General features: G+C 37.9%; 1 protein-coding gene across 14 annotated transcripts in view; it reads right to left on the reverse strand.

Moving 5' to 3' along the window:
- The window catches only part of WDR27 (WD repeat domain 27), a 240,763-nt gene that overhangs the window by 120,590 nt on the left and 93,563 nt on the right, over positions 1-26,610 (reverse strand). For all 14 annotated transcript variants that reach the window (XM_009206433.4, XM_031667588.1, XM_017958482.3 and 11 more), the window contains 2 exons: positions 21,539-21,641; positions 3,472-3,570 (listed from right to left, as the gene is read on the reverse strand). In XM_009206433.4, coding sequence (XP_009204697.2) covers positions 3,472-3,570; positions 21,539-21,641 — 202 coding nt within the window. The remainder of the gene's footprint in view (positions 1-3,471; positions 3,571-21,538; positions 21,642-26,610) is intronic.

Raw genomic sequence — 26,610 nt, forward strand, 5'->3', positions numbered from 1 at the left:
TGGACCTAGCCTGTAAAATTCTGACCAGCTGATCATAGTTAATAAAGAAAGTAGGTCATGTGCGGTGGCTCACGCCTTTAATCCCAGCACTTTGGGAGGCCGAGACGGGCGGATCACAAGGTCAGGAGATTGAGACCATCCTGGCTAACAGTGAAACCCTGTCTCTACTAAAAATACAAAAAATTAGCCGGGCGTGGTGGTGGGCGCCTGTAGTCCCAGCTACTCGGGAGGCTGAGGCAGGAGAATGGCGTGAACCCGGGAGGTGGAGCTTGCAGAGAGCCAAGACTGTGCCCCTGCACTCCAGTCTGGGCGACAGAGGGAGACTCCGTCTCACAAAAAAAAAAAAAAGAAAAAGAAAGTAGCAATCCCCCAAGTGTGAGCTGTGCTGTCACCAATTTCACTCCCCGATTTTCACAGCTCCAGCATTCTCTCATTACCAGATCCAACTGTTAGACAGGGGAAATGCTGTTGGTGTTTGTGGCACAGACTTCTAATATTTCACCACACTTGTTCCCATGTTTTCCTTGTGTGTATGTTTTTATATCATAAACAAAATAAACCATGCTTAGGAGAGTACTATCAATCTTTCCTTCAAAACAGCAGTGCCCTCATATACTGCTAAATGGAATCACGTATTAAATAAATACGACCTCCAACTTTACCTGTGCTTCACACAAGAACTTCATTTGCCAACCGATGGTATTCAATTTAAAGTGAAGCTCTCCTTTCTTATTAAATTATGCAGGATAGGCTTCAAAGGTTGCTGTCTTACTGAGACTTGGATTTTTCTTGCATACACGCTCTTTGGATTGTTGCGAGCCTCTGGTTAATTTTCAGAGTTCTAAGCAAGCTGGTTTTGACAATTTCTGTGACTGTTTTCATTGCCTTTGTGAAGGAGAAGATTTTCGATGTCCTGTTCCACCATCCCTCGTGCTTCTTTATCATGTTTACTTTTAACAAAACCTTTTCCTGCCTGTGGTTATTTCCAAATCTTAATTTTACTTAATTTTATGTGGTTAACTGTCTCTTCAATAATTACCAATATTGTCCAATCCTGAGAAAATTTAAGTGATCAGAAAACATATTTTAAAAGTTACTGTAGTCATGATAAGTAATTATTGTAATACAATGTATGAAAATAAAAACGCCTTCCAGTTGTTTGATTGACACTGCTGGGAAACAGAGGAATGGTAGTGAGGTGATATATGTGGAAGAAAGTGACTAATACCAGTAAAGAAAAGAAATTTTTAAAAATAAGGAACCAACAATTATACTTACTCATGTATACATGAGTAAGTATAATGAACTTAGTGAATTATATAATTCAGTATATGATATCATTACACTTAATGAATCAGTATGATGTATACATACGCATAGCTGGCTTCTTGTGCCTGTTCTTTAGTGGCCCTTCATCACGAAGGTTCATGACAATTACAAGTTGTTGTTTTTTCCTCTTTATTTTTTATAACTATATTTACACCATATTTGTTTCTTTTTTGTTTTTTATTTTGAGACAGAGTCTCGCTCTGTCGCCCAGGCTGGACTGCAGTGGAACGATCTCAGCTCACTGCAAGCTCCACCTCCCGGGTTTACGCCATTCTCCTCCCTCAGCCTCCCGAGTAGCTGGGATTACAGGCGCTGCCACCACGCCCGGCTAAGTTTTTCTATTTTTTAAGTAGAGACGGGGTTTCACCATGTTAGCCAGGATGGTCTTGATCTCCTGACCTCGTGATCCGCCTGCCTCAGCCTCCCAAAGTGCTGGGATTACAGACGTGAGCCACTGCGCCCGGCCCCTATTTGTTTCTTTTATTCATTAATCTCAAGGGCAATAGAGACCTACCCAACCTTTTTCTCACTGAAAATTTTCCAGTATTGAAAAAAATTCAGTCAGGCGGAAAGACATTCTGATGCCAAATACTCAAGTGTCAAGACAGCTAACATCTGACTCCCCCATAAATCACTCCCCCTCTCCCCGCTGCCACCCTGCTGGGTCTAGCTTTGGCACTTTTCATCTTTCTTTCTTTCCTGACCACCCCTCCATCTCGCTGCCCAAATGCCGTTCAAAGGATTATAAAAGAACACGACAACTCAAAACAATATGTTTTAAAAGTGCAGAATAGGTGATGGCACAAATATTATCAAGAAAATCAGGTCCTTTACAGTGCACATGGCACAGTCTCATGGGAAGAATGAAGCATCATGAAGATGTACGGCTCAGTATTGTTTGTAATAGGGAACGAAAGCATAAATTCAAATTCCCATCTGGAGCAGACTGAAAAGATAAATCAGGGCCAAGGATGGAGTCCCGAGGCCCGGTGAATGCTGATGCGACTCTGGTGTGACAGCCTGAGATGCACTTACTCATTTTCAATATTCAATGTTCAGTAATACAGCAGTGGTGAGTGCCAGGCACGAAGCATGCGCCTGAACCACGGTGGTCGGCTGTTTGGTGGAGGCAGGATCACCAAGAGACAGCGTGTAGGTGCCGTTCCGGCCTGATCACCGCGGCGGGCCTTGCGGGCGCATTGCAGTCACTGATCACGGATCAGAGGCCTCCGATCTTAGGGACAAAGATGGGGGTGTTCTAAGACACTGGAGTTTAATACCTGATATTTATTTTATTTTATTTTTTTGAGACAGAGTCTCATTTTGTTGCCCAGGCTGGAGTGCAGTGGCATGATCTCGACTCACTGCAACCTCCAGCCTCCCGGAGTTCAAGCAATTCTCCTGCCTCAGCCTCCTGAGTAGCTGGGATTATAGGCGCCCACCACCATGGCCGGCTCATTTTTGTATTTTTTAATAGAGGCCAGGGGTTTAGCCATGTTAGCCAGGCTGGTCTTAGACTCCTGACCTCAGGTAGTCCACCTGCCTTGGCCTCCTAAAGTGCTGGGATTACAGTTGTGAGCCACTGCGCCTGGCCAATACCTAATATTTTTAATCCTTTGCAAAAAATCTCCCTGTACATTTTAATAGAAGACCATTCATTTTTATATACAATTGATTTGATTTGCAATGGTTATTTTCATGTTTTCTTCTAATTAAAGTTTCTGGAAATGCTGTGGACTTTTTTCCATAAGAATTTTCAAAATCCCTGATATCTTCACTTACTCTGCTGCTTGCTTTTTCTTGCTCGCCAGGTGTTCATGTTAATTACTTAACGTAACGTATTATTTGTCCACGGGTCTTCCCATACATTCCCGTTTCATTCAATTAAACATGCACGAGTGCTGAGTGGCAAACACCTTCATTATAAAAGAAACTTTTCCAGATGCATTTCCCCACAATAAAGTTTATTTCTGTCTCTCTCCAATAAAAGTGTATTTCCTAAGTTCTCCCTGAACTCAGTGAACACTGGCGTGTAACCTTAATTATTATAAGATTTCACCAAAATAAAGTCATAAAGATACAAAAATATAACGTAAGACCTGTATGCAGCAGAGGTGCCCCACCCACTCAGCAAGACTGTACCTGGGGCGTGGATGGGTTGAAGGCCACTCCAGTGACGGTGTCTGTGTGCCCAGCCAGCCGGTGAGAAAACGTGCTCGAGCCCATTTCATACACGTAAGCCTACAAGACAAGATGAGCAGGTGAGCCATGTTAACTCAGAGTGAGGAATCAGCTATATGCTACGCAGAGTAGAGGGACTGTCTAGAGATTAGTGCAGTTGATCAAATACAACAGCAACAACCGAGATGCCTGACAAAACATCATCCACGCTGGGGAACTAACCTTATAAAACAGGCATCTTTTCCCCTTCTCTCTTGTAGATTTTTAACATCTTAGTGAACTTATGTCATACCTTCTATTTACTATCAAAAGCCTCCATAGTACCCTGTGAACAGTTTTAAATATATGCTCATGTTTGATGACTAATTTTAAGGAAGGAGTATAGATTCTGTAATGCAACCTTACCTTGAAGTTCCAAACTGAATGAAAAAAAAAAAAAGATACTCTATTGTATCCTCCCCCATAAACTTGAAATAGGTACATATGCTATACTGTGTTTCCTACTCATCAGCTTAGAATTTGAGCAATTCAAATACTTAGATTTTTTATAGCTGTTGATAAATAAGTTCCTCTCCAATTGTGTGTGACACAATTCTGGATATATGTATCCAGAACTGCCATCAATAGTTTATTTTAGAGACAAAATCTGTTTATCAGATACCATTCTGATGGAATTGAGAGATGAGATAATCATTAAGTAACAAAGTGTATCAACAAATATTTTGTGAAAGCCTACTAGTAATAAACAGCAACGTCACATTGCAGCAGAAAGAAAGTGTCAAAGGTGATTCCTTTTCCCACAAAACCCTACTGTTTTTAAAAAAATTAAGCGTATTGTATATATTTGAAGTTTGCAACATGATTTTATGGGATCCATACCTACAGATATGAAGATAATAGTACTGGTAACTAGAGAGGCGGACTCTCATATCTATCATCTCACATTGCTACTTGCATTTGTAACAAGAACAGCTAAAATCTATGTAGTTCAGGAAAATCCCTAATACTCCATGGTTTTATTAACTTGAGCACTCGTGTTGCACATTAGATACCTGGACTTCTTCATCCTAGCAGCTGCTGTTTCGTATCCTTTGACCTACATCTCCCCATTTCCTCCCCATCCCTGCCTATGTCTACCCTGTTAGCCACACTTCCATCATCTATCTTGGTGTCTTTGAGCTCTTATTAAGATACAGATTTCATACAGAAGTGAGATCCTGCAGTCTTTTTCTTTTTGTGTCTGGTTTATTTCACTTAGCATAATGTCCTCCATGTCCATCCACACTGTGGCAAATGGCAGGCTATACCATTGTGTGTACGTGTGTACAGACATATGCACACACTCCTATATCATATTTTTTATTAATTTGTGTTCATTGATGAGCTTTTAGGTTGTTTCTATAGCTTGGCTGTTGTGACTAATGCTCAATGAACATGGTAGGGCAGATGACTTTACATGGTGTTGATTGCCTCTCCTTTGAGCATATACCGGAAGGAGGACCGCTGGGTCATATTGTAGTTCTATAGTCACTGTTTTCTATACTGTTTTCCAGATGGCTGCACCAACCTACATTCCCACCAACAGTGCACAGGGTTCTCTTTTTTCACACCCTCACCAACATTTGCTATCTCTTGTCTTTTTGATAATAGCCATCCTTACAGGTATGAGGTGCTAGCTCAGTGGTTTTAATTTGCATTTCTCTTATGATTAGCAATGTGGAGCACCTTTTCATATAGATTGTTGGCCATTTTTATGTTGTCTTTGGAGAAATGTCTATCCAGGTCCTTTACTCATTTTTCAATCAGGTCATTTGTTTTTCTGCTATTGAGTTGCAAGAGTTCTTTATAAATTTTGGATATTAAACCCTTATCAGATATGTGGTTTGCAAATAATGTTTCCCAGTCCATAGGTTGCTTTTTCATTTAAGAAAAATAAAGTTGCAGGCATCACACTTGATTTAAGATTATATTACAAAGCTACAGTAACTAAAACAATGTGGTACTGCCAGAAAAACAAAAACACAGACCAATTAGAGTATAGAGCTCAGAAATAAATCTAAATGTATATGGACAGCTAATTTTCAATAAGGCCATCAAGAGGACACAATGAGGAAAGGATAATCTCTTTAATAAATGGTAATCTCTTTAATAAATCATGTTAGGAAAACTGGATTTCTGCACACAAAAGAATGAAATTGGACCTTTATTTTACCATACACAAAAATCAACTCAAAATGGATGAAAGATCTAAAATCATAAAACTCCTAGAAGAGAACATAGTGGAAAAGCACCTCAATATTGACCTTGGCAATAATATTTTGAATGTCAGAACAAAAGCTCAGGCTACAAAACAAAAGTAAATAAATGGGACTACATCAAACTAAAGAGCTTCTGCTCAGCAAATAAAAAAAATCACCAAAAAAGAACTATTTTAATGTAAGAACGAGTCCTTCAGATTTAGGCCTTCCCAATGATTCTGTTAATGACTAAGCAGGTTTTGAAGTAAAGTCTACAAATAAATGTCTCATATACAGTTGACCCTTGAGCAACGTGGTGGCTAGGGGTGCTGGCCCTCCACGCAGTCAAAAATCCACACGAAGCTTTTGACTCTCCAAAAGCTTTACTGATAACCTACTGTTGACCAGAAATCTTACCAATAACATAAACAATCAATTACCATATATTTTATATGCTATATGTATTAATACTTTATTCTTACAACACAGTAAGCTAAAGAAAAGAAAATGATATTTAAAATATTGTAAGGAAGAGAAAATATACTCATTATTCACTGAGTGGCATCATAGAGGTCTTCATCCTCATTGTCTTCAAGTTGAGTGGGAAGGAGGAATAGCAGGGGTTGGTTTTGCTGTCTCAGCAGTGGCCGAGGCAGAAGAGGTGGAGGAGGTGGAAGGGGAGGCAGCAGAGGCAGGCTCACTTGGTGTAACTTTACAGAAATATGTCGTAATTTCTGCCTGACATTTTTGCTTTCTCACATTTTCTATATGGTACCAGTCCTCCTACCATTTGCTTTCATTTCACTGCCTGTATCATAGAAGGATCCATGTCGTGAAACACATCAAAAGCACTGAGTCATCAGAACCCTTCTTCCAGATTATGTCTAATGTCAATTTGTTTCTTGGCACTGCTTCTTCCATGTCTTCTTACTCATTGTCCAGCATTGGTTTGAAGCACTCATCTCCATCAAGTGGTCTTCTCTTAATTCCTCTGGTGTGGTGTCTGTTAGCTCTTGAATTTCTCCAAGATCCATAGCTTGAAACCTTTTTTGCCATATCCACCATCTCTTTCATGATTTCCTTGATTGGCCCTGTCATAAATCCTGTGAGGTAATGCACAACTCTGGACAATTCTCTCCAGTGGGAATTGTTTCAGGGTTGATGGCCTGCATGGCTTTTCCTATAACAGTAATGGCTTCTTCAATGGTGTAATCTTTCCAGATTTTCATGATGTTCTCTCCATCAGAGTTCTCTTCCACAGCATTGACAACCCCTTCCATAGGGTTCCATGTGTAATGACCCTCTGATCTGGAGTCTGGATTAGAGAAGTTGTTTGGGGGCAAGACCACTTTGATGCCTTTGGTGTTAAACTCATTGGGTTCTGGGTGGCCAGGGGCATTGTCCAATATCAAAAGAACTTTAAAAGGCAGTCGTGGCCAAGCGTGGTGGCTCACGCCTGCAATCCGAGCACTTTGGGAGACCAAGGTGGGCGGATCATGAGGTCAGGAGATCGAGGTCATCCTTGCCAACATGGTGAAACCCCCTCTCTGCTAAAAATACAAAAGTCAGCTGGGCATGGTGGCACATGCCTATAATCACAGCTACTCGGGAGGCTGAGGCGGGAGAATTGCTTGACCCAGGAGGCAGTGGTTGCAGTGAGCCAAGACTGCACCACTACACCCCAGCCTGGCAACACAGTTAGACTCTGTTTCAGAAAAAAAAAAAAAAAAAGGCAGTCGCTTCCTGACTTCAGGGACAAAGTAACAATGGAACCAATGCGGGAAAAGGTTCTCACTGTCTTGCTTTCTTGGTGAACAATGAAAAGATTGGCAGGTGGTGTTTTTTTCCCTTCAAGGCTCAGTTTTATGGATAAGGGCAGTCCCAATCACAAGCTCAGCTGCATTTGCACAAACCAGTAGAGTTGGCCTATCCCTTCCTGCCTTAAGTCTGGTGTTTCTTCTCTTCCTTACAAATAAATGTCCTTTGTAGCATGTTTTTCCCTAAGAATAGGCCACTTACATCTGCACTAAAAACCTGTTCAGGCAGACATCCTTTCTCCTCAAGGATTTTCTTTTCTTTTCTTTTTGTTTTTTTTTAAGATGGCATCTTGCTCTGTTGCCCAGGCTGGAGTGCAGTGGCACAATCTCAGCTCACTACAACCTCCACCTCCTGGGCTCAAGCGATTCTCCCGCCTCAGTCTCTCAAGTAGTTGGGATTACAGGTGCCCAGCACCACATCCGGCTAATTTTTGTATTTTTAGTAGAGACAGGGTTTCACCATCTTAGCCAGGCTGGTCTCGAACTCCTGACCTCAGGTGACCCGCCCACCTTGGCCTCCCAAAGTGCTGGGATTACAGGCGTGAGCCACTGTGCCTGGCCCTCACTGATTTCCTTAATGGCGTCTGGGAACTCAGCTGCTGCCTCTTGGTCAGAAGCTGCTTCTCCTCCTATCTTGAACTTTTTAAGCCAAACCTCTTTCTAAAATTATCAAGTCATCCTTCACCTTCCCTTTGCTTTGTCCGATAATGACTTCACTTTTTCTTGAATCATATTAGAGTCTATAGGTATGCCTTTCTCATAGCAATCCTGCACCCACGTAAAAGCTGCATTTGCAATATGAGGTTTAAAAGGATTTAACAAAACGTGCAAGGTTTTCATGCCTGCTGGCACAGCTGCAGCCATGTCTCCACGAGTTTCCTTTTCTTTTTTTACATTATTTCTTATACTGGATTCATTTATCTTGAAATGGCAGCCACCTGCCAGTCTACGTACATACCAAGAAATTCAGCTTTTTCTGTAAAGTCGTGGCTTTTCTTGGGAGAAAGTTCAGCATCTCTAGGGGCACTTCCTATGGGCCCCATGGTGTAATTCAAGGTTTACAGTATTGCATTAAACACAATGAAAAATACACAAGAGCCGTAAGAGACCACCTTTCACTGCAACACACAATTTACTGGAGAGACAAACAGCTCACACAGAGGCGATGAGCATCACACAGAGTTTTAAGGGATACTTGTAACTCCTGAGCTCACCGCAACAGCAACAGCAAGGCGATGAAATGAGGACAGTAGTGCTGGATGGACGACAGTTGAGTTTATGAAGTGATGATTTCATACTGCATTTCTGCACTTGTTTATATTTCTCTTGACTGAGAATGTGCATACATTCTAATAAATTTTAACTTTTTAAAAACGTGTGTAAATTTTATGATAGTCAAGGATAAAACAAACTAATATCTACATACATTTTATGCATTCATGACATATCTTTTTAATTTTTTTAGACTTTTAGGCTATGTGGTTCATCTATGAGTTTTTTCAAAGTGTTGAAAATCTCCAAAAATGTTAATGTATTTGTTGAAAAAAAAATCATGTATAAGTGGACCCATGCATTTCAAACCCATGTTGTTCAAGAGTCAGCTGAATTTCGAAGGAAAGTGGAGAAATAAAATGTCTACATTTTATTTTCTTCTGCCACAAGCACATCTTTATTTGAAAAGTATTCCTGTGCAGTTGCTGCTGTAAGGGGTGGCATGGGGCCTGGGAATGTGCACTCCTAACAGGTTCCCAGGTCAGGCTGATGCTGCTGGTCCAGGGCATCCCGCTTTGGGAACCACTGGGTGAGGGTAACCCTAACATTTACACAGTGTGTCACTATTTACAAAACACAACTGTTACATAAACCATTTACAAAAATGGACCAAGGCGCATCCCTATTTTATCGCAATCTCCATTTTTTATGGAGGAAACCATGACAGGTAGAGAGCACTTTACCAGGACAGCCACGGAGCCTCAGTGCTGAGATTCCAAACTGATTTTTCTAAGCTTTTGCTGTTTATTTCACTGGGCTGCCAAAGACAACTCCCATTCACACATGGCTCAGGGCATCCTCAAATTCCCTCTAATCTCACAGGTGTTTCCAAAATCATCCTTTGCTTATTTTGCTATTTTTCATTCAGGACTGATTTAATATCAAAGGGTTTCTGAATTTCTTCAGAACTCCTGTCTGCTGTTTAGATTAAACAAATAAGGGAAATTATAATGACTGAATCTCTTTTCCATCCATTATTTCCAACGATAAAATACAGAGGTTAACAGCAGCAAGTATTTACTGGACACTGACTTTTTGTCAGGCACTCTGATAAGAATTTTATATAAATTTTCTCGTGTAACCCTCTCGGCAGCACTATGAAGAAAACACTTTTATTGTCCCAGTTTCATAGACAAGGAAGCCAGGCTGAGGGCAGGCAGCCTTCCAAGGCCACTCACCTCTTGAAAAGCGCTTCCTGAGATCAGCTGGCTTCCATTTGCATGAAACCTCAAAACACACATGGAATGACATGATATAGTGGCAAGAGGCGAGGTAAAATTTATCCAGGAAAGGTCTTTTGTTTCCTCAGTGAGAATGGAATTAAATGAAACATCTTTTGGTCCAGGGAATCTTGGGGTACATGAATTTTCTGATCATGACAACTTTACACGTGACACAGCAACTGGAAGCCCAAATATCAGAAATATTTTAGTAGATACACAGGTTTCTTATGCTGTGATCCTACACAGTGTCAATAAATACAGAAGGACAATAAGCCCTAGAGTGATGGTAACGAACAGCTCTGCAAATGATTCAACGTAACCACAATCCATGTGTGAAAGAAACATTTTAATTAGAGGTACTCACTGGAGTCATGAAGCACTTCAGCCACCACAGAGAAACGAGCTGAAGCTAAGACATATTCAGAAAACAAACAGAGCTGGAAATAAAACCTGTGTAGGTAGATCTCATGCCAGAACCAAATCAAGAAGTCCTGAGAGAAGGAGCAAGAAAAAAGGAAGCAATATTTTTCAGGCAAAAGATGAGGATGTGGCATAAATCTGTGGGTGCTGGAATAATGCTTGACTGCTCAAAAATGTTTTTACAAAAATTGGTAAGGGACTGAATGTACTACTGAAGAAGCGAAGTGTTTTGGAAGCAGGACTACACCGATTCATTACAACTATTTTGCAATTCTGCTGAGCCACGTCTGCGAGGATGAAGTTTCTTTCATTCTTCCTTTCACAGAGTTCCTAACATGTGACCTTCGTTTCCCTTTACCCAAATTAACCCCACACAAGAAAGGGGACGAAGAATTACAAACAGAAGTGAGTTCTGCACTCCTGAAACTTGACAATGGTAGCGACATTTTCCAGAGGGGAATCAACTGTCATATTATGCTCACTTATTTTGCTTTTGAAAATAATTCCAGAAATGACATTTTCCGAGTATTCTGCACATTTCTTCAGATACTGAATTTTTAGTTTACAAAAAAGTAAACTATTCTCAGAAGACCTAAAATGGTCAAGATTTAAAACAAAGTCACACCAAGACAGAAGCCTTGCCTCCTTACAGCAAGAAGCAAAGGCTCTGTTGGAGAATTCCTGATGGTGGCATGCAGGACCACCTGGCCGCCCGCCACACAAGCCATGGGAGGCGAATGGTATCATCTCATCAGGCTGCAAGGCTGACGCACAATCTCCAACTCTTGTCAACCTCCATCAAGGTCTGGCAAAATAAATATGGCACACACAGTAATAAACCCCACCCTTTTCTCTGGCACGTCCTCTTCCAGAGACATAGCAGAACAGGGCACGGGTGTGATATCGCCCACTGGTCTAACCAGTGGACACTGGTAAATACCTAAGGCAGCAGTCACTTTTTAAGGCCTTGGGATAATATGTGATTCCACGTCCACGCTCCATTTTCCTTATCCACTCCTCTGTGATGGACACTTAGGGCGCCTCCACACTGTGGACATCGTGAAGAGTGCTGCAATGGCCATGGAAGCGCAGGTATCTCTTCCATATACTGATTTCAATTCTTTTGGACAAATACCCGAGATTGCTGGATCATGTGGTTTCTACTTTTCGCTTTTTAAGGAAACACCACACGTTTTCTGCAGTGGCTGCCTCATTTTGCATTCCCACCAACTGTGCAGGAGCTCCCCTTTCTCCACATCCTCATCGTCACTTGTCTTTCTGATATTCTAACAGGTGTGAGATGGTATCTCATTATGGTTTTGACTTGCATTTCCCTGATGATTGGTGATGTGAGCCCGTTTTTCCCGTACACATTGACCATCTGTACGTGTTCTTAAGCGAAATGTCTATTATTCAAGCTTCCTTTGGGCCATGATCTTCATCTGATAATTTCACCTACTGATGACATTTGCCTCAATTACTGCATCTGAGATTGAAGAGAGTGATTTTCTAATCCTGCCATTCATCCATTCCACTTGTCTGCAATCCACTAAGAAATAACTTTCCTTTACCAAGTAGGCTATTTGGTTTACTTAAAATACAATCCGAACAGGAAAGGCAGACAAATAGTTTAAGTATTTTCCTTCATAAGGCACACTTCTGAGTAAGGGACAGGTGCCCTAGTTACCTCCAAATGGGGACCAATGACATTTTGTTTTATGTTTTTGTTTTTAGCTATAGCTTTTTGGGGGGAGTATTATCAAAAATGATAAGGGTTTAGATATACAATGTTTGAAGTCAATCGCAGTCATTACTCTTTGGATGCTCAGCTAGCCCTCCGCTGGCCAACAGAATACGGCACTGGTGTGGTGCTGCCCACGGGTCTAACCAGCAGACAGTGGTACATGCCTAAGGCAGCAGTAGCCTTAAGGCCTTGGGAATTGGCTGTTGCCTGTGGCCTTGTTATATGACTCCATTGCCCTTTCCTTTTCTCTTTGGCATAAGATGTCCCTGGCTCATCTTGTAAGTCTTCTGCCACAGACCTGGAACCAGCTCTCCACCCAGGGAGTTCTGGCTTCTATTAGTGGGGAACGGCATTTAGAGGCTGCAAAGAGGGTACTAAGGGTGATGGCTGGAATGTCACTGCTTCCAAGCACCTTCCGTGGCGGGAGCTAAGAAATACTGGTATTCGTGCACCAGTTCCACATGGTTTTAATTTGAAAGGCTTTCCAACATAAGTTAATGGCTGACAGGGTAAGTTCTCCCCATCATATTGTTCTTTTTTTTCAGGGTATTCTGACCGTTGTTACTTGTTTATTCTCCTAAGTAACTTTACAATCAAACGGTACAGCTACAGAAAAACCTACTGGAATTTTGTTGTTGTTGGGGCAGTGTTAAATTTACAAATTACCTACAGAGAACTGCCTTCTTTATGAAACTAAATCTTCCTATCCAAGAACAAGTTACGATTTTGCATTTGTCCAAGTCTATACTTCTGGGGGAAAAACAAAATGTTCTTAATGCAGGTTTCGCAGAAATCTTGTTAATACCTGAATGGTTTATCCTTTTTGAGGCTATTCTCATGAGTTCCCCTTTTGCACTATAACTTTTCAGAAGTTATTTTTTTTGCACCTATAAAGACCATTGCATTCCATATATTAATTTAAATACTACTAATCTTTCACTGAATTATTTTATTGTTCATATGGGCCACTAATTCTCTTGGGTTTTCCAGATATGTAATCTTGTTACCTATGAATAAACATAATTTTCACTGTTCTTTTCAGTGCTAATATCTGTTAAGTTGTCCTGTCCAATTTCATAGGGAAATATCTCCAATACCCTGTAAAATAGTTGTGGAATTAATGAACATTCTGGCTCTGTTCCCAACCATAGAATACCTCTAAAGTTTTCTCAGTAAGATGTCAGCTTTTGGGCTGAGATAAGCATTTTATCATTTGAAAGAGGCATTCATGGATTCCTCTTTTACCGGGTGTTTTAGCAGAAATGAATCTAGAATTTTATTGAAGCAGCTTTCTGCATCCAGGAACATGGTTGTAAGAGTCCTCTTTTTATACTAGTTAATATTATGAGGGAATTATTAGTGGATTTATTGACAGTAAATCATCCTTGCATTCTATGCATAACCCGCTTGGACATGATAAATTACTGTTAATGCCCTAATTCTGTGTTCCTATTTAAGCTTTTCAATTGATATTCATAAATGAAATATAACTCCTTTCTGAAATTTCATCCAGTTTTCTATCAGTTATGGTTACTTCAAAAAGCAGTCTGATGTCCTCCTTCTTTCTCTATGCTTTAAAACAGTTAAGTATCTTTGGGACTATTTGATGTTTAAGAGGTTGGTAAAATCCCCTGAGAAAGCATATGGGCCTGGTACTATTTCACAAGGAGCTCTTAGAAAATGTTCTCAATTTCTTCTAAGAAAAGTGGCCTGTTAAATTGTTTCTACTTTGGGGGCCAGTTTGATAAACTAAATTTCTGTGACTCAACCATCTGTATAGAGGCTTTCATATTAATTTGCACAAATTATGAGAAGCAGTCTCATGATTTTCAAAATCCTTCTGCTCCATGCTTTTGCCTACTCATTGCTTATTAATTATAGACTAAGCTTTCTCTATTTAAAAAAAAAAATTGCACTGATTAAGCTATTTTGTTGCTTGCGTTTTTAAAAAACTAGTGTTTTGGCCAGGCATGGTGGCTCATGCCTGTAATCCCTGCATTTTAGGAGGCCGAGGCAGGTGGATCACTTGAGGTCAGGAGTTTGAGACCAGCCTGGCCAACGTGGTGAAACCCCATCTCTACTAAAAACACAAAAACTTAGCTGGGCGTGGTGGCAGGCACCTGTAATCCCAGCTACTGGGGAGGCTGAGGCAAGAGAATCTCTTGAACCCAGGAGGCGGAGGTTGCAGTGAGCTGAGATCGTGTCACTGAACTCCAACCTGGGTGACAGAGCGACACTGTCTCAAAAAGCAAACAAACCAACAACAACAAAAAAAACACAACTAGTGTTTTAATTTATTTATTAGTTCTACTGATTTTCTGTTTTCTAACTTCTCTCCTGCTTTTCTCTCTATCAATTTATTTCTTCTGATTTACTTTGCTGTTCCTTGTCTGGCTTTTTAGTTAGATATTCATTTACTTTTTCCCTTTTAAAATGTATGATATGGGTATTTGGTGCTATAAATTTCCCTTCAAAAACTGGTTTATGGGTATTCCAGAGACACTGATATGTCATGTTAGAAACAGCATTATTTTCAAGAAATTCTACAATTTCATATTTTGTTTTATACCTTTAAACCAAGAGTTGCTTAACAGACGGAATTTTAATATTTAGATGGAAGAAACTTTTTGGTTTTTAAATTTGTACTTTGATTGCATTATAGTGAGAAAATGTTGATTTTGTGTTATTTTTTTAATTTATTGAGCTTTTTTCTGTATTCATTTATGGTCATTGTTCATAGATATTTGATGTGCACTTGAAAATAAGATGCCTTCCTTGTTGGCAGACAAACATTACTATGAATATCTATAAAATGATGCATTATCAATTATGATATAGAAGTTTCCTACAACCTTATAATTTCTGTGCACTTGACCTGCCAAGGACCGAGACAGATGCATTAGTCTCCATTATTAATGTGTGGCTACTTATTAACTGGTTCTTATCATTTCCACCTTGTGAAATTTGTTTATTTTCTTCAAAATTAGATACTAACATGTATTTTCATTGTGAATTTTGGCCTTTGGCATTACAAGTATCTTTGCCTTATAATTTTTTGGTTGAATTGTGTTTTGTGTGATATTAAAATCATATAATCTGCTTTATTTTTATTTTCACTTGTCTGGTATACATTAAACATCTCTTTTCTTTATCCTTCCTGGATCACTTTGGCTTAAGGCATCTCCTATATTCAGCATGGACTCAGACTTTTTTCCTCATCTGTAAAATCCAATCTGAAATTTTTTTCTTTTTTTCCTTAAACATGGATATGAGTCAGGCATGGTGGATCAGGCCTGTAATCCCAGCACTTTGGGAGGCTGAGGCTGGAGGCCTGAAGCCAATTGTTTGAGAGCAGCCTGGACCACACAGTGAAACCTCATCTCTAAAAAACTAACGAGCCAGGCCGGGTGGCATGTGCCTGTAGTTCCAGCTACGTGGGAGGCTGGGGCAAGAGGATGGATTGAGCCCAGAAGTTCAAGCTCATAGTGGGCCATGATCATGCCACTGCACTTCAGCCTGGGCTAACAGAGCAAGACTCAAAAATAAATGAAAACAACAACAACAAAGACATCAATATGACTGACATTTCCATCTCAGTTTCATCCTAGTATTGTATTTTTAATTCTATGTAATGTATGGCACTTCATGGTCTATTTTATTTATCCTATCTAGATATTTCTTTGGGCACTTAAAAACGGCAGAATTCTTGTTCCAGCAGTTATATTTTATTAAAAGCTTTATACAAAACTCTTGGTCCACTCCTCTCTAAGACAATGCATGTTAGTTCACTACTATGCCCAACAGTGAGGCTGTCTAGCAACCATTTTTCCATCTCTCTTCCTCTACATTCAATTTTAGTCATAATTATCTTAATTTTATACTCTTAAATTACATTTAAGAGCTTACAATTCTATTGTCAGCTTCAACTGATCTCTTCTTACTCAATTAACATCTACAAGAGAATCAAGAGATGTATTCTACTTTCTAGTTATATTCTCACATCTCCCAGTTTTGTACTATTAAACTGTAACAGATAGAACATTTACAAAGTATTCTGTCGTACCTTCATTCCCACCTTTTGATCTTCCATAGTTAAACACATTCACTGCTCACCTTGAAGCTTTTGCTGAAACTTCTTCAATCCTACCTTGGTTTTATAAAGCTTTATTTTTCAATATAACTCAAGGGAACACCATTCAGTTCTGGCATATTCATAACTGTGTGTCTGGTTTTATACTCAAAAAAATGTAGCTGGATATTAAAATTCTTGACTCAGATTATCTTTCTGAGTATGTTAAATATGTTCTTCCCAATGATTTTTTAACAAAAAAAAAAATGATGATTTACAAAAGTCCAATCCAAGCTGATACTGTTTCCCTTATAAGCATTTGAACATTTTACATGGATCCACAAAGGTGTTTTGTAGTCAAATGGACTTATTAAGCAGTATTTCTATGCAAACTAGTCTGGGTCAATTTTCCCAGGTATTCTTGCAATATCTAGATTTAACTAAACTTTTTTTAGAAAATATATTTTTGAATTATAATATTAATTATTTGTTCTGTTTAACTGACTTTTAAAAAAAATGTCCAGGGACTCCATTTATATGTAGGTTGAATCTCCTTTGCTAAACTTCTATATTTATCTTTTCACCTTGAATTTCTTTTATCATTTTCTTTATTTACTTCTCTCATTTGTATCCTTTTTCCCTATTATGCTCGCTATATTTGCTTTCTTTAATATTCCTTTGCATTTGGCCTTTATTTCTGAATTTTTTTCTAATGCTTTCCTAACTTCCATCAGTTCTCATTTCATATATTCCTGTTGTCTAGCAATTTCTGATGTTGTATGTGTTTTCTTAACTTTCTTAAGCTAATTTGCAAATATATCATCAGTTTTCACCTGCTTAGCAGACATATTTTTCTGATGTAGTCTTGTGTTCTGTGAGAATATTTTTTGGTTCATCTTTTTTTTTAAATTATTATTATAAAAAGAACTGTGATATCCAGAAGTTGTATGACACAGAAAGTAGGATATATAGGAAAAAATCGAGAGAGAAGATAGATAGGTAATTTGGAGGCATGTTGTGAAAGTCCTTTTAAGCCACACGTAAAATCCTGGTTCTACATAGAGACCCAGCAGAATATTTTAAACACACAGTATTTACAAAGAAAAGTGTAATTGTATTTACATTAAAAAGTGTCATGATCATCAATAATCTGTTTGTTTTCTAGTCATTTCTAGTCATTAAGAGAAGTTTGTTAAAGTTTTCCATTATGATTGAAGACACATCTTTTTCTTCTCAGAGTTATATCACTTTTGATTTATATATTTTGAAACTACATTATTGGGTGCATACAGGTTTATGACATTTTCTACATAGATTGGCATCTTTGTCATATTAAATGTCATTCATCATTTCTAGTAATGCATTAAGACCCAAAGTCTACTTTACACTAAAGTATTGTCATATCAGCTTCATTTCACATCCCGCTATTTTCAACATTTCTGTCTCTACACTCTTAATTTCAAATGATGTATCTTTCAGTTCTAGGAAATTCCAACAATGTGGTAAAATTCTCCATCCTTATATTTGTGGCCTCTGACTTGCACTCTATTTCCTTGAATATATTAATCATGGCTATTTTTAAAACCTTGTCTGCTAAGTCCAATACCTGAGTCACCCATAGTATTGTTTCTATTATGATGTTTTTTTTCCTTTTTTTTTTTCTCTATGTCTTGACATACTTGTACTTTTTGACTCAAAACTGAATGCTATGTATATTAAAAAAAAAAAAAAAAAAAAAAAAAACCTCCCAAGGCTCAAAATTATATTATTGTACTCCAGAAAGGTGGGCAGATGGAGCAGGAGAAGACTTCCTTACTATAAACAGAGTTGAGCAGACTCAAGGCTGGATTGCAGCTTGGGTGAGATTCCATCCACTCCTGGTTTATCCAGGGGTAAGCTAAGGTGTCCATTGGGAACTCCCACCCCACTAGCAGGGACTGACCTCTGATATTTATACCCTCAGCCCTGAAATATTGTTAAAAACCCCACTCTGCTTCTAAAGGTTTTCTGCTGAGCCTATCAGTTTCTTGCCCTCCTTAGCTCCAGAATTGAATAAAATATGTTGACAGGAATACTGGTAGTGTCGGGCACGGCACTTGACCCTTCATGGCCCTACAGTTTTCAAGTTTTTATCTCTACATCCCTGCAATATCAAGAAAAAGTTCTGCTAATTTTTATGTACAACTTCACCTCTTACCATTCATACACACACACACACACACACAGCTGCATCCCTCTGTATGGCCTTTGCCTGGAACATAGGTCTCTTTTTTTTGTTCAGAAATGGCAAACTCCTTCAGAGAAAAAGTAGCTGCAGATTGTGTAGTAGTTCTGATAGGCACTCTAGTCTGTTCCAAGCTACGCCATCATAGCCAGTGCTGAGCCTGAATATGAAGAAGATTATTCTGGCAACAGTGAAGAAAAAAAGAAGTCATTAATAATGGAGACCAGTTGATATTTATCAGGGAAGAGATCATGCAGGTCTGGACTAACTAAATAATGAGAAATAAGAGGAGAAGAGATGTTTCGATGCACTGGAATATAGACTTGGAGAATTTCAAAGGCAGAGTCCATTTCAAGGGTAGGAGAAACTATAATGAACAGTGTTTTTTTAATTTATCATGTTTGGGATTCACCGAGTGCTTTGAATTTGAAATTCAGATTCAAATTCAATTTGAATCTGAAATTCACTGAAAGCTTTGAATCTGAAATTGTGTGTCTTTTACTTGAGAATTTTTCTGTCATTGTTTTTTCAACCTTTTTTTTCCTGCTGTATTTAAGGTCACAAAGATGTGTATTGTCTATGCAGATGACATATAATAAACAGATAAATCATTCTGGATTTCAATCACAGTGCAGCACTCATCCCCAAAAATGCTGTCTTCATTAGAAATATACTGGTTTCTTCCAGTGGTTTTTATCTTATCCTTCATAGCCTTTAGGAAGCAAATATATTCAGTATTAATTAGGCAAATACACATTTCTGTGATTTATTTTTTTGCTCTAATTGATCAACACTAAAAGGTCTCAAATAAAATGCTCAGGGGAATCTAGAAGGTGTGTGGTAATATTTAAGAAGCCTGCTTTAAATGTACAGGTACATTAATTTTACCTTTGCCTGACTTGTGGATAAGAGGGAAAGCAAGTATTGATATCCGCTGAGTCAATGTAAGAAGATACACTGATAAATTCTTTTACTAATAAAAATAGATGTATATAATACTATTAGTAATAAAAATAACATTTTTATTATTGAAAAATAAATAGATTAATTATTCTACTTTAAATGTACCGTTTGTAAGGAATACTCAGTGCCATCCTCATTTCATCTTCTCCCGTTCATTCCTCAGCTACCTGTTCATCTGCGGCCTCTGGTCATCACTGATTATTCCACTCTTTGCTGCTGCAATGGCCTGTTGAATCTTTCCCCTTCACTGAGCTGTAGCTTCCCTTGGCCCTCATGGGAACCCTCTCACTTCTGTTTTCCTCTTGTAACTCAAATCCTTTCCTTCTGTTTCTCCCCACTGGCTTCAACTGTCGAGGTTCTCCGGAATTCTACTCACTACCTTTTGGTTTACTCATTGTATCCATTCTTCATAGGCACCTTATTTATTACTAACACTTCAGTTATCATCTCTATCCTGATTATTAGTCTTTATCTCCAGAGTTTTGATTTATATTCCCAACTTTACACCTGCCTATTTCAACAGTGATTGGAAAGACTTCAGATATCTCATTAAAAACAAATACAGCCAAAAAACAGTGTAACAACATATTTAAAGTGCTATAAGAAAAGAACTGTCGCCGGGCGCGGTGGCTCAAGCCTGTAATCCCAGCACTTTGGGAGGCCGAGACAGGCGGATCATGAGGTCAGGAGATCGAGACCTGGATAACACGGTGAAACCCCGTCTCTACTAAAAAAAAATACAAAAAACTAGCCGGGGGCGGTGGCGGCGCCTGTAGTCCCAGCTACTTGGGAGGCTGAGGCAGGAGAATGGCGGGAACCCGCGAGGTGGAGCTTGCAGTGAGCTGAGATCGCGCCGCTGCACTCCAGCCTGGGCGGCAGAGTGAGACTCCGTCTCAAAAAACAAAAAAAAACAAAAACAAAAACCAAAAAAAAAAAAAGAAAAGAACTCTCAAGTCAGAATTCCAGACACAGTGAAAATATGCTTTAGGAAAGAAAGCAAAATAAAGATAATCTATGATCAAAGAAAAGTAAGGGAATTCATAGCCAGTAGAACTGCACTAAAAAAATGCTAAAAAAAATTCTCCAGGTCAAAAAAAAAGAAAAACTACTCTAAATGCTAAATGTAAACTTGAAACTTAAGGAATGAAGAAGAAAGCAGAAATTGCTAAGTGTCTAGATAAATATATTACACCATTATGTATAATTATTGAAATAAAAAAGTATAACATTTTGTGATAGAGTTCTGAACACATGAAGATGTGATACCTAAGACAGCTACAACATGGAATGGGAAGGATATGGCGACCAATTTGGTCATAAAGTCTTCACATTTCACTGGAAAGGAAGAACCATCTCTAAGAAGACTAACAAGATAATAGGCATATATGCTGTAATCTCCAGAACCACCACACATACATGTACACACCACTGTACAAAGAGATTCGGTTCACAAATAGATAAATTAGGCCAGGTGTGGTAGCTCACGCCTATAATCCCAGCACCTTGGGAGGCCCAGGCAGGCGGACGGCTTGAGGTCTGGAGTTCGAGACCAATCTGTCCAACATGGTGAAACCCCGTCTCTACTAAAAATAGAAAAATTAGCCAGGCATGGTGCACATGCACATAATGTGTAATGTGGAGGGGAGGGGGGGCATTTCCATTAATAAAAGCACATTGTTTCCTAAGGATGTAACTTAGGAAAAGATCACACCATTAAATAGACAGGATCTGGTGTTTCACTAATTAATATTATAATCTTGTAATAAAAAAGAAAATACAACGTGTAGCACAGTGTCTTTCAAATAGTAGGCACTCAACAAGTATCTATGAAATTATTAATAATTCATGAGTGATCACTGTTTATCATGCTTCAGTAAAAACATCTTTCATACCTCACACATTATTAAAATGCTATTACTGTGTAAGCGTCTTGAAATATTGACCAACAGTCAAGCTGCAAGTAGGTTTCTATTCTAATATGCAACAATATTAAACAGTCTACACATTACCAAAGTCTAGAATCTCTACATTTATAGACTGTCAAAATACAAATACATACGTGTCTGTCCTCAGCCCCACAAGCCGCGAATCGCCCACAAGGACTGAAAGCAATTCCACATGGATAGCCGCGGGATGGATGCCCTTCAAAGTGGCGCTCACACCTACGGGGAGGAAAGAAACACCAGGAGAAAAATCATTTTTAAATTTGAATGCAAATTAGAGGAAAGAAAACAACTTGTTGCTTTTCTTCACAAAAAGAACAAATGAATAATGGAAGAATATTTTATACATAAGAATTATTAAATGGTTAATGGGTCTCTCTCGAGATATTTAAAAATAACTCAAACACTATTCAAAATCTCAAATTCCCAAAGATGACAAAACTAATAGTAAATAAGCTTTTATATATGATAAATATTAAATGTAAACATATTCTGGAAATTTTTAAAATATCAAAACAAACCTAACAAATCTTCTAAAATAATAAATTATTTAGTTAAATTATTCAGAGACGTTTTGGAGGCAAAACATTCTATGAAGGGTGGTTAAGTTTCACAACTATTTAAAAAGTACCCTATAAAATTTGTTTATTGTGAAAAATGCCAAGGAATTCTTGTTAATTTTATGGAGAGAATCTCCAACACCTTTTGGAGATTACCAGCGCCTTCCTAAGAAGACTCCGCAAGCACTGAGCAGCACTGGGCTGGGGACCACAAAGATGCCTGACAAGGTCCCTGCTCCAGGTGCCCTGAGTGGTGGCAAAGTCATACAGCACACAGGTAACAATACCAATACAAAATACAAATACGATACTATACGATACAATACAACACAAATACAATACAAACACAAATGCAAATACAAAATACAAATACAATACAAATACAAAATACAATACAGTACTAACAAAGTACAAATACAATACAAATGCAAATAAAAATACAAATACAAAATACAAACACAAAATATAAATACACAAGATGTGCTTTTGTATTTGTTCTAGTGATTAAAGTGATGAAAGAGCAGAGCAAAGACACTCTGCTAACTGTATCCTTGTGCACAGTGTAAGTGCATGCACATACACATAAAAATGTGTATCAGCTTGTTATATTGTTGAGTACATTATATATGCAGTGATCATAATTATCAGGACATATATACTTTTTTGCTTAAACAGGGTTTTATTTGTATATAAATTACATTTCATATAAATATATAAAATTAATAGCATATATGTGACAAACAATCTGTAAATTAAGCTTACGGCTGTTGATAACAATGTAACTGCCTAAACTATCTCACTTTGGAATGCTGGAAGCCTGCTCACATAAAGCTACCTTTACATATCTAGTTATGGCTTTTACTGATATAAAATTTGCTGTAAAATAAAATAGGACTGGCAGAAATAGTAATCAATTAGTTCTATAGAAGCAATTTCATAACAATTTCACTTTTTACAATAAATATATATCTTTTTATTCCCTTAAAAAAGTAATTTCTGTTGACTATCTACTAGGAATATACATATTGGACACTTTATATTTACAGGAATGATTTATATTTTCAAAACAATCTTAGGAAAATAAATTAAGATAGCTTAGCTAAATATTTTTTTATTAACTTGTTTTCCATACAATGCCTGCAGTTCTGTATGTCACAGTAGAGGCTTAACCTAAGTCTCCTGGATCTTAAAAGGCTTCTGTCCAAATTCTCTGACGATTACAAATATTTAAATATTAATTATCCAAATGTCAATGAAAAGAAGCCCTGTGCAGTAAAGCAGTGTCCACTTCATTGTAAGACATAGCAATGGAGCTGAACAACCGCAGAGCTGTCTCTGGGCAGGGCTAACCAGGCTCCTCCCCGGGCAGCAGTTCAGCTGAAAACACATCTGCCCAATCATATCTATCATCTAGAATCACGCTGGATGCAGTTACTGCCTTAAAACACTCACCTGAAGAACAAAGCTATTTAAGCGTGAAACAGTTGTACACAATTGTGATAAAAATGCCATGCCTGACTATGTAATATCTTAATTTGTTGATTTTGTGTGTCAAGTTCAGTATTTTATTTATTGACTACCTATCATGTTCTATGTAGTATAAATTCTACAAAGAGAATTATTTTATTTATTTATTTATTTATTTATTTATTTATTTATTTATGATGGAGTCTCACTCTGTCACCCAGGCTGGAGTGCAGTGGCATGATCTAGGCTCATGTGACCTCTGCCTCCCAGGTTCAAGCAATTCTCCTGCCTCGGCCTCCTGAGTAGCTGGGATTACAGGCATTCACCACCACACCTGGCTAATTTTTTTATTTTTAGTAGAGACGTGGTTTCACCATGTTGATCAAGCTGGTCTTGAACTTCTGTGCTGGGATTACAGGTTTGAGCCTACCGCACCTAGCAAAGATAATTCCTTTTTTTTTTTATTTTGAGACAGAGTCTTGCTCTGTCACCCAGGCTGGAGTGCATTGCCACAATGGCCAAGATAATTGTCTAGAAAAATTCTGTAGATGGTAATATAGGCTGTAGAAAATAACCTGAACTGTATTGTGCTACTGAGAAAAGACTAAATCTTTGTAAAAATGTCATAAACATCTGTCACAATATTTGTCATACATTTAATTCCTTTTTTCTTTTACATTAATTTTTTAATTTTCACATTCTTCTTTTACTATTAAAAAAAAAGAGAGAGAAAAATAATCAAAGTACTCATAATCCTTCCATTCAATAACAACCCCAGAAAGTACTGTGGCACATGTACTGCACATTTTCTCTGCATATGCAAAGGGCTTTGTTTTCCTTTAACAAAGTAGAGATGCATACTATGCAGCTTTATATCCTGCTGTGTCTACCCCAGAATACACCATGAACATTTCCCTCATGAACATGTGTTTCTTGTCTAATGAGCTCAGCGAAGAGGCCATAGAGAGCACTGGCCAAGAGCAGGTGACCCAGGGCCAAGTTCAACCCTGACCCCAGCTAAGCCCCTTCTCACCAAATGAGCAACTTTGGTGAGTTGCTCACCTCTGTGCTGCATTTTCCCCATTCACGAAATGGGCCTAAATGAGTTCATAAAGTAAATTTCTTCTTACAGCACAGGGCACATTAATAAGTGCTCTAGAAGTGTAATTGAACTGGGTTCAGGAGAAATTTAAAAATTTTTGAAATGAATGAAGGTGGTAATACAACATAGTAAAGCCTGTATGATACAGTAAAAGTAGTGTTAAGAGGAACATTTATACCATTGAATGCCTATACCAAAAAAACTAGAAAGATCACAAATTAACGACCTAATGTTGCACCTCAAGGAACAAGAAAAGCATGACCAAACCAAATCCAAAGTTAGCAAGAAATTTAAAAGATCAGAGCAGAACTCAATGAAATAGAGACCAACAAAACAATTTAAAAGATCAACAAAATGAAAAGTCAGTTATTTGAGAAGATAAACAAAATTGATAAACCACTTGTAGACTAACCAAGAAAAGATGAAATCTAAATAAACAAAATTAGAAATGAAAAACAGACATTACAACCAATACCACAGGAATGCAAAATATCATCAGAGACTATTATGAAAAACTACACACTCACAAAATAGAAAACCTAGAGAAAATGGATAAGTTCCTGGAAATACACAACTTCCCAAAGTTGAAGCAGGAAGAAATAGAACACCTGATCAGACCAATAATGAGTAGAAAGACTGAATCAGGGAAAAAAAAAAAAAAAAAAGTTTCCCAACAAAGAAAAGCCCAGGACCAGATGAATTCACAGGCAAATTCCACCAAACATATAAAGAAGAAACAATATCAATCCTGAAACTGTTCCAAAATGTCAAGAAGAAGGGAATTCTCCCTAATTCATTCTATGAGGCCAATATCACTCGGACACCAAAACCAGACAAGGACAAAACAAAGAAATAAAACTATAGTCCAAGATCCCCGATGAACATAAAAACAATTTTCAACAAAATATTACCAAACAGAATCCAATAGCACATCAAGAAGATAATACACCATGACCAAGTGGGTTTTATACCAGGATGCAAGGATGGTTCAGCATACAAAAATAAATAAATGTGATATATCACATAAACGGAATCATGGACAAAAAACATAGGATCATTTCAATAAATGCAAAAAAAAGCACTTGATAAAATTCAGCATCTCTTCATGATAAAAATCCTCAATGAAAACTAAGCATTGAAGGAATATACATAAAAATAATAAGGGCCATATATAACAATCCAATAGCCAAGGTCATACTGAATAGGGGAAAGTTGAAAGTCTGTCCTCTAAGAACTGGAACAAGACAAGGATGCCCACTGTCACCATTTCTATTCAATATAGTCCTAGAAGTCCTAGCCAGAGCCATTAGGCAAAAAAAAAAAAAAAAAAAAGTTAAAAAGTTGCTTTTTTTTTTTTTAAAAGAAGCATCCAAATTGGTAAAGAGGACATCAAATTATCCCTGTTGACTGACAGTATAATCTTATATCTAGAAAAACCTAAAGACTCCACCGAAAACACTCTTAGATTTGATAAATAAATTCAGTAAAATTTCAGGATACGAAATCAATGTGTAAAAATCAGTAGCATTTCTATACATCAATAATGATTTAGCTGAGAACCAGACATCAGTCCTATTTACAATAGCTACAAAAACAATGAAATACCTAGGAATATAATTAACCAAGGAGGTAAAAGATCTCTATAGGGAAAACAATAAAACATCAATGAAAGAAACTACAGATAACACAAACAAAGAGAAAAATGCCCTATGCTCATGGATCAGAAGAATTAATATGATTAAAATTACCATACTGCCCAAAGCAATCTATAGATACAATGCAATGCCTTTCAAAATACCAATGTTGTTTTTCACAACATTATATATATTTAAAAAAAAAACAAAAAAACCCTAAACTTCATAAGGAACCAAAAAAGAGCCCAAATGGCCAAAGTAATCCTAAATAAAAAGAACAAAGCTGAAGGCATCACATTCCCTGACTTCAAATTATACTACAAGGTTATAGTAACCAAAACAACATGGTACTGGTATAAAAATAGGCATATAAACCAATGGAACAGAATCCAGAACTCAGAAATAAAACTACGTATTTATAGTCA

The sequence above is a fragment of the Papio anubis genome, chromosome 6 (assembly GCF_008728515.1).
Source record: "Papio anubis isolate 15944 chromosome 6, Panubis1.0, whole genome shotgun sequence".
NCBI classification, from domain to species: Eukaryota; Metazoa; Chordata; class Mammalia; order Primates; family Cercopithecidae; genus Papio; species Papio anubis.